General features: G+C 43.1%; 1 protein-coding gene across 2 annotated transcripts in view; it reads right to left on the reverse strand.

Annotated features, from left to right (window-relative positions):
* RPS6KA2 (ribosomal protein S6 kinase A2) overlaps positions 1-12,301 on the reverse strand; it is a 468,026-nt gene extending 455,725 nt beyond the window's left edge. The window contains exons 1-2 of one of the 2 annotated variants that reach the window (XM_043543199.1): positions 11,988-12,301; positions 4,866-4,950 (exon numbers count right to left, since the gene is read on the reverse strand). In XM_043543199.1, coding sequence (XP_043399134.1) covers positions 4,866-4,928 — 63 coding nt within the window. In that variant the 5' untranslated portion in view covers positions 4,929-4,950; positions 11,988-12,301. Of the gene's footprint in view, positions 1-4,865; positions 5,145-11,987 lie in introns of those variants that run through there. The other variant, XR_006289668.1, reaches the window with a different exon arrangement.
* Positions 12,302-12,778: the final 477 nt, after the last annotated feature.

Below are 12,778 nucleotides of genomic sequence, written 5' to 3' on the forward strand. Positions count from 1 at the left end.
GGGAACTACTTCTGTGAGTAAAGTAAGTCAATGGGTAAAGAAAGTAGGATTCAGCCCTTAATCCTTCCTTGTTTACTCACTTTACACAATGCAGTACATGTCCTTAGTGAACCCCCCGCTGATATAAAATTGATTTAACGTAAGTGCTGTATTTAAATGTTTGCACTGAGTCACACTCAGATACTGGTAAATGCATTTTTAAAGGTTTTTTGGCATCAGGGGGAAGGTTTGCACATATAAAAAAAATAAGACATTTGTCTCCCTCCCTGGCAGATGGCATATTTACAAAACGTGAAAATCTTGTGGGGGAGAAATGTCAGACTAGCCCCCAAAATGACATTTTACCCTGCGTGGATTTGAACACCACTCCAATTCCTTAAAAGTATTCTAATCATAAGTTTTCACACAGCAGACTTTAAAGTGTAGCCAAGATAAAAGTTAAATTTAATAATTTGTAAAAGAGGAATGTTCTTTGCATTCAAATCATTGTGGCGGCTGTTGTAATGTGGACACTTGTCCACTGGAGAGGGAACAGCTCAGATTCACAAAAGGTATGTAGGCTTCTAGTTTCCATTGAAAATCAATCATAAAGGCTGCTCAACAGCTATCAAACTCACCTGGGCTAGAATTAAACAGTCACACTTTAATATAAAGTGTTTTTTCTAAATAGTTTATAAAGGGTTAATAAATTATATAGGTTATAAGGATGTTACAGACATGAGTAGAATGTGTTATAGATGGTTATAAACAAAAATCAGTGGAAGGAATTAGACATAAGCCATGATTATGGAGCAAGACAGAGACCTTTTGGATACTAACAATTTTAACCCTTGTTAAAACTATTCATAAAACAAAACCTTAATATAAAGAACGAACAAGTCTGTAACCCATTACCAAACTTATTTTTTTTAAGCTGGAAATTAAGTTCAACAACAATACTGATCTAGGGTCCTAATTTAAACAAGGAACAAAGTATATAGCCTTCTTATTTTTGGTTCATCACACGCACAAAAACATAGTCCCCATCATCAACCCAGTGGCAGGGACTGACAACTAGTAGTGCATGTATGTAATGGATGTGCATTTTAGCACTTCAGTACTTCACAACAGAGAATACTTCGCTTTGCTGGCAGTTCCGGAGGAGAGCTGGTGGGACACCTAACAGTTTTTTGGTTTGGATTGAACCAGAACGGAAATTGTCAAATTGAAAAGTTGGAATGAGATTGTTGTGTGTATTTTAAGAAAAGGAAAAGAAAAATAAGGGCTAGTTTCACAAGAATGGAGAAGGAGATCTCCTTACGCTCAATAGCCCAGTTGTTAGGATACTCATTTGGGTTGGGCCAGGCCAGGCGGAAGTCTCCACTCTGGATCAAGGACAGGAACCCAGGGGTTCCACCTCCCAGATGAGTGCCCTAATCAGTGGGCTATGGAGTCACTCTCCATCTCCCAGCCCCAAGGACTACTCAAATATTTTATAAAAATGTGGAAAAGCTCCAACAGGAGAGACCGAGACACCGCCCACTCCAGAGTGCCTCATGGTGAGGGCATGCTCCTGGGAGCAGGGAGACCTGGGTTCAAGTTTCTGCTCCAGAGTGGGGGTTTGAACCTATGTCCCCCTCAGCTCAAGAGAGGGCCCTGCCCAACAGGCTGTTCAGTGTAAGGGGGGAAACCATCACAACTACCTGGTTTGTGAATGGTGTCTAAATACCATTGTGAATCTAGTCCAAAAAGCTGAAGTGTTTTGTTTTGATAGTGTCCAATTGTTTGTTAGGACATTTCCAAAAATGTCTCCTGTTTTGACTTAAACAGTTCAGTGAAACGAACACATATTCACCAAATGTTCTGGCTGTCCCAAACCTGCATTTTTATTTATTTTTTTTTCCAGCCAAAAAGAGTCCAAAATTTTGCCCAGCTCTATCCTATGTTTGTAAGTGCCCTAGCACCATGGCACCTCGGTACAAAATACAAGTCTGAGTACATTTTAGAAGAAGTTGCTGTGCTAGAAGAATTGTTAGCGACCATCAGAGCAGGTCTTTGATGGAAAGACAACCACAGATCTGGTTAAAGCTGATGGGTATGCTCAGCATGCTTCTTTGGGTCTGTCTACATAGTAACTAGACAACCACGGCTGGCCCATGCCAGCCGACTCAGGGGCACAGGGCGGTTTCGCTGCAGCGTAGACATCTGGGCTTCGGCTGAAGGACTCTGTGAGGTGGAAGGGTCCCAGAGCTCAAGCTCCTGCCCAAGCCAGAAAGTCTACTCATCAACGAGACAGCCCTGCAGCCTGAAGCAGAGTCAGTTGGCATAGGCCAGCCGTGGGTTTGTCTTTGCCGTGTAGACATACCCTGGGAAGCTAAATGGAAGGAACAATTAAATGCTCTTTAGCGTAGCGATAGCTGAGGCTACCACCGGACGCACAGGGTTGCATGGCAAAGCTAACTCCTTGTGGGCTGAAGGGTTTTGTTGGGGCTGATTGGCTGCAGCTGTGTGAGAAATGTGGAAAGCGAGAGAAACAGTGGCAAGCATGGTCCTTGGAGAAAGCAGAGAGAGAGATTGATTCTTTTGGACCCAATACTCACTGGAAAGGCAGACTTGGATTTCTGAGCAAGGCAACTGCCTGCTGTTATTTGTGTAATTGTGTACCCTGTGTTCAGGGTAGACAGGCCTGTGTGCGCATTGTTTGTAAATAAACAGCATTCCACCAAAGGAACACCCAACCTCTATCACCAATTTCACCTAACTGAAACAGCCCAGCAAGGCCCCAAATGTTGGCCAACTGTGTGGGCCAAAGGGGGCAAGAATGTTATACCCAGAGGTGCCATTTTTGATAGCACACTTAGATTTTCCTAAAACAGCAATTTTTTCAGGGCTATTCTGGATTACACAAGGGATTCTCCCACAAATCAACTGAGAGAAAGTGACCTGCCACAAGAAAGGAGATGAAGTCTATGGCTCAAGACAGCATTTGATCATCTTTCCCCAGCCCCAGGCAAATACATTCCTCATGTAGGGTCTTTTCCAGACCAAGTTATTTATTGTAATTCTATTTTTAATGTTTTTCCCTTATCTTTCACTTACTTCACTTCAAGTCATATCTGAAATCTTTGCAAATTCAACGTCTCAGTTTGAGAAACAGGACTTGGTTTCTTGCAATCTTGTCATTTAAGTTACAGTTAAGAAATCTGTTACTTAACTAAGATTATGGTTAGAAAAAGCCACATGGTTTTAAAATTTAAACATAAGTCTATATTAAAAAAAGAGTTTTGCTCTCATTTAGTAATGTAACTATTGGTACAGTCATTAGTTTTTGTGGCTTGTGTTTTGAGGCTTGTGTTCATTTCCAACACAATCATTTATACTGTGGTAGAACCCCAGAGCCTCGGTCCTGGGCCAGCTCCCCATTGTATTCTGTGCTACAGAAAACCCAGCACAAAGAGGGTTTTAAGCTCTTCAGGGCAGAGACTAAGGCTACGTCTACACTTAAGCCAGTACAGCTGCAGTGGCACCACTGCAATACTTCAGTGTAGTCTCTCACTGCAGCGACAGCAGGGGTTCTTCAGTCGACCTAGTACTGTCTGCACTGGGGATTAGGTCAGCATAACTATTTTTCCCCACACCCTTCAGCAACGTAGCTGGGTTGACTCTCTTTTTACTGTAGACCTGGCCCAAGTATAAGACAAAAATCTAAAACTACACGTATTGCCGACATAAAGGGCTCATGCAGTCAAGATGCTCTAATGATATTATATAGTTCTTAGAGAGTTTTATAATGGGTTACCAATTACCTTCTCTGGTAGGTACTTACAGCATGGTCCTGTGTTTGAAAAATGATTTTTAGAGGTTTAAAATCACTGTTTAAAGACAGTGGGTATATTCTGATCTTACCTACAATGGTGCAAAATCAGGAGTAACTCCACTGAAGTCAATTAAATTGCACTGATGTAAAATCAATGTAAGGTAGCTCAGAATCAAGTGCAGGGAAAAAGAAATACAAAAAACATCTCTGCCCCTTCCTTTAAGCATTTTGTAGTGGAAGAAAATTAGTAGATATTGGAATACAACGGAGACACGTTTATTTAGCAAGACTACATCTAGCAGTAAGAGGAATGGTTTAGCTAGGAAACAAGAGAACACAAATTCAGTCAATCAATGTAGCTAATTACATTTGAGAAGCAACATTATTCTAGTCAAACATTTTAGACTAATTCCACCTATTTACACTTTTTAAAAAGTCAATGAAATTCAATCTATATGTAAACTATATAGTGAAACTGTACAACAGGCAGTCTCCAGTCTTGGGAGTGCCCCAGAATATCTTCAAGAGATCCCCTTCACTAAAAGAGCACCTCTGTAAAGCAATCTGTATTGATCAGTACTTTGTTTTGCTCAAAGTAGGTGCCTAAGCAAGCATCCAACACTGTCACTAGGTAAGGACTTGAAGTTTTTCCCATCACTTCAGAAATCAGCAGCCTTTGAGCTCAGGCATGACAAGTTTCCTGGTCATCTCCCTTTTTAAGAATCATTCCAAAAGAGGGATTAATACAACATTAGACTTATCTCATTCCACTAATACTTAACTCATTGCTAAATTGATTAAGCTACTCCCTCCCCTACCCAGGGAATACATCTTCCATCACCATCAACAAGTGGGTTTGCCTTACAACACAATACAAGTCACTAAAAAGAAAGACATCCTAAAGTTTTGCTAAACAGAGCAGTTGGGTCCCATGCTGAGAGAGAACTCCCCAAAGCACCCACATAAAGAAATAAATACGCATTTTATATAAATGACTTCTTCAAACTGGTCCATTTGCAATGGACTTGCGATGCCTGTGGAAATCATTAAGGGTTGGTTTGAGGCTCACCTCCGTGTCCATGGGTTCCACCTCTATCTTTTTCCATAGCTCCAGTAAGTGGGCAATTGGCATGTTGGAGTTTTTCTTTCAAAGGCTGAGGGAGGAAGAAAACGTGTGAGTGAGTGGAAGAGGATGAGAGACACAGCCAGAACTGTGAGCAAGTGAGCTGTGCCCAACAGACACAGAGGACTTAGCAGAATGCAGCAATCTCTGAGGTTTGCTGGAGCCCGTGGCTCAGGTCTGTAGTATGGTTTCTTGTGTGACCACCACCAGTTCCCACTCCTCAGAGAGACAGACACACAGAGAAGCTGCTTATGCTGCTGCTTCACACTCAGGCTTTGAAAGAGGAGGTGGGGGGGGGGGGGGGAAGAGGAGGATGAAGGGAGGGATATAATTGCAGCTCTAGCTTTTGCAAAGTGACTTTGTCAGAGTAAATGCTTCTCTTGCAGCAGTAAATTGAACTACCTTTCTCCCCCCTCCCACCACCCACTTTTTAAAAAAAACAAAAAAACCAACCACCTTAATTTGCTCTTTAAATGATGGGTGCAAGTTGAGTGCGAGGATGCTGCTGCGGCTGCTGCTATAGTAACTGCAGAGCAAGCAAGGGAGGGGAGGTGCGGCAGAGCCTCTCCTCCCAGTCTAGCTGCTGGCTCCGGCATCGACCACACCCGCAGGAGCTCCCAGTGGGGCACAATTTGTTCAGGCTGGAAGCCTCCCCAGGTGATAGCCAAATGTCGCGCTACATGAGGGATTTGCAGCTGTCCTCAGACAAGGGGAGTCAGCCGCCTCGGTGAAGTAAGGAAATACCAACAAAATATCAAAACACTGACTGATTGCCAAGAGAGCTGCTGTTCTGGGAAGAGAAAAGTGAACTCCCCTTGGCCCTCCTGCATCTCCTACTCTGCAGTGGTGTTTTGTTGTATATGCAGCCTCTTCTTGTTTTGCTTTTTACACCAGTTAAAAAGCAATCTTAGGGCTGACTTCTGCCAGATTCTAAATGCACTTAGCTCCCTCTGACTGCAATACAGTGCCTGGCAGGTAAGAGCAATTTAGGGAGAAAGCTAGGAGTGGTTTGATTCATTCCGAGCCAAAATACAATCCCAGATCTCAATGGGTAAGCCAGTGAGCAAACTCATGCAGATCAAAACCTAGGTAAGGACCACATAAAAACCCAAGTAAAGCCTTCAGGATTTTCCCCATACAGTATGGTAGCAATGGGTAGTATATGTATACATGTAAGAACATAAGAGTTGCCATACTGGATCAGATCAATGGTCCATCTACCCCGGATTCCTGTCTCCAACAATGACCAGTACCAGAGCTTCACAGACAGTATTCAAAACATGGCAATTTTTGAAAGATCCACTCCCATCTTCTGACAATCAGAGGTTTACAGTCCCCCCCTTCCCCCATGTGTGGGGTTACATCCCTATCTTCCAATGATGGACCTATCCTCTATGAATTTATCTAGTTCTTTTTTGAACCCAGTTTTACTCCTGGTCATCACAACATCCCATGGTAATGAGTTCCAGAGGTTAATTTTGTCTTATGTGAAAAAGTATTTCCTTTTGTTTGAATTAAACCTGCTACCTACCAACTTCATTGGGTGACCCCCTGGTTTTTGTAGTGTGGGGAAGGGTAAATGCATATGATCTTGATACCCCTGTCTGACAAAAATGTAGTCACTGATAAAATGTACTGTTGACTCTCTCTCATAGGAGTTACTCCCAACACATCCCATGTAAATAAACTGGCATATATAAGCTACAATAATAATAGATCAGCAATGGTGCACATGTGGGAGAGCTGCCCATGAGAAATTCTCAGCCAAGAAGCAGCATTTCGTTCCTACAAGAATGTTTCTAAAGATCACTCCATCCTTCCATGTCTTTTGATTTTCTCCTGAAGGTTACACCTCCCACTGGACCTGCAGACATTTGCTTGGCATATTGGCAAGTTCCACCTCATAGGGTGCAACATACTGCCTTTGTGTAGGCTATATTTCCAGGATGGTATTTTCTGCTGGGAAGCTACCCTCTCTGGAATCATGAGCAGAACAAATGAAGATTGCACTGCCCAAAGAGGATCTATCTCAGACTTTATGCTGAGCCCTCGCATCCTGTGACTGGAGTTTAAGTTTTAAAATATACATATTCTGTGGGGGAACAATCCTGCATCTTGTAAACCCTGCCCAATTCCCTTAGATAGAGTCTGCAACAAAACTATCAGTCAGTCCTCTAGGAGGACAACATTCATGTTTCTATGGGGCATACAATGTTTATTTTACAATAACTGAAAGAGCCAATATTCATCTGAGCCCCTTGTGGGACAATGATACCCCCATTCTTCCAGCAAGGAGGGCAAGGATGGTAGTATGGATTTTATCTAATGTGGGGGTAGGGGGAGAAGGAGGGAGGGAAGGAGGCAACTTTAATTTAGCTTACTCTGACATCATGAGAGAGGTCCCCCCCAGCCCCTGAACTAGCAGAGCTCAATTTTGACATAATTCCAAAGTTAGGTATGGCAGTACAAGAAATACAAAATAAAAAAAAAGCAGAAAAGTGGGGTTGAGGTAAATTAGTAAAGACATACGATCACAAGACTACTCAGTGCCAGAGTGAAAGTAAAATGTACACATCCACCTGCTATGAGTCCAGCAGTAACACACTATGACAATAGTGATCGTGTAACTATACTGCGGCAGAAGTTTCTGTATGTAAATATACTTCCACCACGGAATGATGTCTCATCGTAGACATGATTGATTGTAATCAATACCTTAGGATAAACAAAAAGCAGACAAGTTGAATCTGATGACCTTTTCTCATCAGTTTATTGAGGGTCTTAAGTCCCCCTCCTCTTGAAATCATAGTTATGAACACAGCTGTGCTATGTGAACCCCCAGTCTATATATTGCCACCCCCTAGTACAAATATTGGGCTGTCAACTTTCATATCAGCTGTTTTCCCCCCCAGATCGCTGTTCAAATAGCTGTTTAAGAACAAGTAGTAGATGTGTGAACACACATTTAAGGTGTGTGTGTAAACAAAGAGCCATATTATATTTCTGTTGCATGGCTGTGCAAATGCATGATGAATTTTAATGAACAATAGTAAGATTTGAAAAAGCAGTTCTGACTCAGTGAATTAGGGTTTTTTTTAAACATTCTTCCTTAATCTTTAAGTTCATCACTACGGTAGCTGTTGTACTACTTTGGGGAGAAAAAGGTCTTAGGAAACCCTAACTGCCTCAAAAGGAAGATTGTTTCTAAAAGAAAAAGGCTCCAACAATAGCCTTAGCAGGCTATTGTCAGTCAACTGTAGAGCCACAAGCAGAGGTGTGTCCACAAATATTTCTAATAGAGGTTGGCCTTTTAATTTTCAAGTGGAGCAAATGGAATCTTTCTGATATCCCTGCTAGAACTGAGAACTCACAATAGTTGATTCTAGTTATGCCACTTCACCTGGGCAGATTGCCCAATCTGATCCCGAGTTCCTTGAATTTGTTCAAAAAGTTATTTGCTGAAGAATTTGCAAGTAGTTCTTGGTCTCCTGCTCCTTGGAGATACTCCAAATTCAAGATACACTGAATGACCGTATAGGCCATGTGGTATATTATTGTTCCCTGACAACATGCAACACTAATACTTTTACAAAAAATGCCCACAAATCTGAAGCTTGTTTCCTGATCATTTGGCTTTTGTGGTGACCCTTTCTGCCAGTGAACTAGACAGCTAGAATATTCACAGAAAGCAAACACAAAGAGATGCAAGTTTTAGCTTACAAACTTAAATAATTGTTCAGAGTTGGGAGTGTTTGGGGCTTTCCTTGGCCTGCAGCACTGTCCCAACTCTATGGTACATGGATGACTCTGATACGAACCGGCTCGATAAGTCTCCTGTTTGGCTCTGGAAGCCTGTCTCTGGGTACCATCTCATGCTGGAGCTGTGCAAGTTGCAGCTTGAGGAGACAGACTCCTGCTGGCTCTGAGCAGCACACTAAAAATAGAAGCTTGAGGCAGCCATGTGTACAGTCCCATCCCAAGCCATTGGTACGTACTCAGGGTGACTAGCCCCTCCCGCTGCAGCTCTATGGTGAGGATCACCCTAGACTAGGGAGTTAGAGTCACTGCAACTCTAAGCAGAAGACTTGGTCTGGAGGAGTGTAATCATAAACATGTAGCCTATAGCATAACCCTTCAACTCACTCATGCCCATAGAATTGGAACTGTGGCTAGTGCAAAACTGAGCTACATTACTGATATTTTCTGGCCAGAGGCCTAGAAGCAGTAGCCAGGGAGCCACAGACATACATCCCCTCATCAAAACCTTCTCAATCAAAGAGCAAAGGCAGGGAGCAACCTAGTGTTAGGCACTCAGCCAGGGGCCTGAAAATTGACCAGAGCAATCTCCCCCAATGGCAGGAAGTAACAAGATGCCCTCCCAGCCCACTACAAGAAGCAGCAGCCTGCAACCCAACCACAGCCCTCCACCCAACACAGAAAAACCAGGGGCAGAGACTAGACGAGCCACTGGAGTTGCCTGGATATCAATCCATGTCCCAGGTGAGACCAGCTGCATGGTTTGGACCAGAAATTACCTGTGGAAGTCCTAAGGAGGCAAGTGAGGAGACGAGTGTTGGGGGTTTTGCATCTGTGGCCATGTCAACACACACACTGACCTCTCCCAGGATGAGAAGTCAGGCATATTTCACCACCATCACAGATATACAAGGTATCCATGAGCTCCTTTATGAAGCCTCTTGTTACATATTTATAATGCATATTAACCAAATATGCAAATTGAAGTCATTATTAAAATATGCAGATTTTTTTTAAGTGTGACAGATGCTATGGACACATTGAATATTCAAAGACTGTTGCATCAACTTTATAAGTGTTTATATGCTAGCTAGTGATTATATTCCTGGATCAATGCAGGAACTGAAATCACTGGGGAGATAATTAATGCAAATCCCTAATGCAGATAATAGGGCTGTGGAAGTTTCACCCCCTGGGGGAGACAGCATATACTGGTTTGACCTGGTTCAAGAGTCCTGGCAATCAGAGAACAGTATAAAGAGACAACCCTGGTCCGAATGGGCTCATTCACATGCAATCCAAAAATGGACATGAAACATGAGACAGGCCCTGCAATACTTTGAAACTGGCCAGGATCCACGTATGAAAGATCAGTAGGTGTCTTGTAAACTAAACCTGCAAATAAGTGGTTTTCTTTGTAATGCTTTAGTTCTGAACCGCTAACGCTTTGCTCTGTGAAAGCTGGCTGTCACTGGTTCACCCTATCATTGCACCTGAGAGAACAGGGCTGCAGGGACTGAACTAGAGTCTCAGGGCTTGTCTATACTTGCAACATTACAGAAGCACAGCTGAAGCACTGCTGCTGCACTGCTGTAGCACTTCGGCATAGATACTCACTACTGCAATGGGAGGGGTCCTCCTGTCTGTGTAGTTAATCCATCTCCCGGAGCAGCAGTAGCTCGGTTGACAGAAGAATTCTTCCATCCACCTAGTGCAGTCTACACCAGGGGTTAGGTTGGATTAACTTCATCGCTATGGTATGTGGATTTTTCATACCCCAGAACCATGTAGCTAGATCAACCTACCTTTTTAGGTATAGAGCTGGCTTCAAACCTGCTGAGATGGTCAGTGAATTGCAGGAGCATGAAGCCTAAGTCCTCAGTCTGGAGGGATCCTGCCTTGACAAAGGTGACAGGCTCAGCTAAAGGCCCTAAACCTGAGTGGAGTGCTCTGAGGGACACCACCAAGGGATCAGAGATGCGGTTACCTCAGGAACTATGACATTAGCCTCCAGCCTTAACATATATGCAGTAGAGACCAAAAAAAGAGGAGGAAAGAGACAAAGAATACTTTGACATTATCCTTCCACCAGCACACGGCTGGCGTTATTGCAGGGATCGCTCTTGTGATTAGCACTATTGAATTCAATGAGATTACTCTAGAGAATAAGGGCTGCACAATCGGTCAAATCTTTACATTTAAGGTGTTTGGATATTTTAATCAAAACCTGCAGACTGTATTTCAAAAATATAAGGATGGCCAGACTGGGGCTGACCAATGGTCCATCTAGTCCAGTAACCTGTCTTTCAACAGTGGCCAGTGCCAGCTGCTTCAAAGGGAATGAACAGAACAGGGCAATCATCCAGTGATCCATCCCCTGTCATGCAGTGCCAGCACGTGGCAGTCAGAGGCTTAGGGACACCCAGACCATGGGGTTGCATCCCTGACGATTTCACACAGATTATTTGAAAGGAACGCTTTACATCCAATTAAAAATTTAAAAACTTTCATTTCAAAGAAAATCCATTTTCCCCCTCCACATATTAAGATCTTGGAGCCTGATTTTGCAACCTTTACTCACAAGAGCAATTCTGGTCAATTCAACAGGACTACTCATGACTAATGGCTTATAGAATTAAGCTCTTACTCATTAGCGAGAATGACTGTTTTTGTATTGCCTTGGTGATTCATGGTTCTACAACAGTCTTTACAAACACAGGAAAATTTGTGGGTGTCTCAAAGTGCTTAAAATCCCTTTTTTACATGAATTGTTTGATCAGTCTTAAGTTTGTACCCTTTGCTCATTTCAGAAAAAAAAAGTATATTTGACATAATTGAAAAGCAAGTTTAAAACCAATATAAGGAAACACTGAAATGCTACAAGAATGAAGCTATGGAATTTGCTGCCATAAGGAGCTACGGTGCTAAATAGCTTAGCAGGATTTTAAAAAGATTAAAAATCCACTAGATCAAGAATTGAAGTGCTTTATTTAACCCCCCTTCTTTCACGATAAGATTATTTCCTTTGCCCCTCTTCATAACACAGCATTATAGTTAGCACAATGGTTTTAATCTTGTTTTCCCATTTGAGCACTAATCAATGGCTACTACCAGCTGTAAAATGCTGGTTTAGCTAGATCAATAGCCTGCTGTGTTATATTAATGCTTATGTTTGCGGAAGATAAAACCTGCATTTATAAAAATTCCTTCCATCAAAGACCCTGATATCAATGAATTATGCCTTCATAGCTTTCTGAGGCAGGGCATCACAGTGTTTACTACTCACTATTAGAGCTCTTCCCTGCAGCTTACCTGGGGATTACCTCTGGATAGTCTGGTGCCCCCACTCCTTTGGTTGCTCGTCCTGTGGATTCTCTCTCTCGCAGCTCAGGTTACTTCCTCTTCGTGGCTTAATCCTCCTGCCAGGTCACTATAATTTTCCCCTTCCAGGTATTAAAGTCCCTCTGGACAAACTCTCTCAGGTAGTCTTCTGATCCACTGCCCTGACTGTGCCAGTTCTCCTGTGGCTGGTTGGTAGGGGAACCCAGGCCTGCCCACTGCTCTGGGTTCCGGCCCATGGACACTATACCTAGCAACCACAGTCTACGCAATTTCAGACCCAGATGCTGTTGCCCTAGGCCAGAGGTTCTCAAACTGGGGTCAGGACCTCTCAGGGGGCCATAAGGTTATGACATGGGGGCGGGGGGGGTCTCAAGCTGTCAGCCTCCAACCCAAACTCCACTTTGCCTCCAGCACTTATAATGGTGTTAAATATATTTTAAAGTGTTTTTCATTTAGAAGGGGGGGGGGGGGGCCGCACTCAGAGACATGCTATGTGAAAGGAGTCACCACTACAAAAGTTTGAGAACCACTGTCTTAGGCTCTTTCCTACCTTTGTCTTCTAACCCACCCCTAGGTTACCACTCGAGCTTCCTCTGCTTCTTGTGGCTAGTTTACACTCTCAGGTTCTTGTCACAGTCTTTATTCCCAGGCAGGGATCCTAGGGTTTACTCCTCCTTGTCTTCTACCAATTCCCTCCTCTCCACCTTAGCCTGTCCAGCTGGGCTTCATCATCAATTAGACCTTAACAGCACTGACTCCTT

This window comes from Chelonia mydas, chromosome 3 (assembly GCF_015237465.2).
Source record: "Chelonia mydas isolate rCheMyd1 chromosome 3, rCheMyd1.pri.v2, whole genome shotgun sequence".
Lineage (NCBI taxonomy): Eukaryota > Metazoa > Chordata > Testudines > Cheloniidae > Chelonia > Chelonia mydas.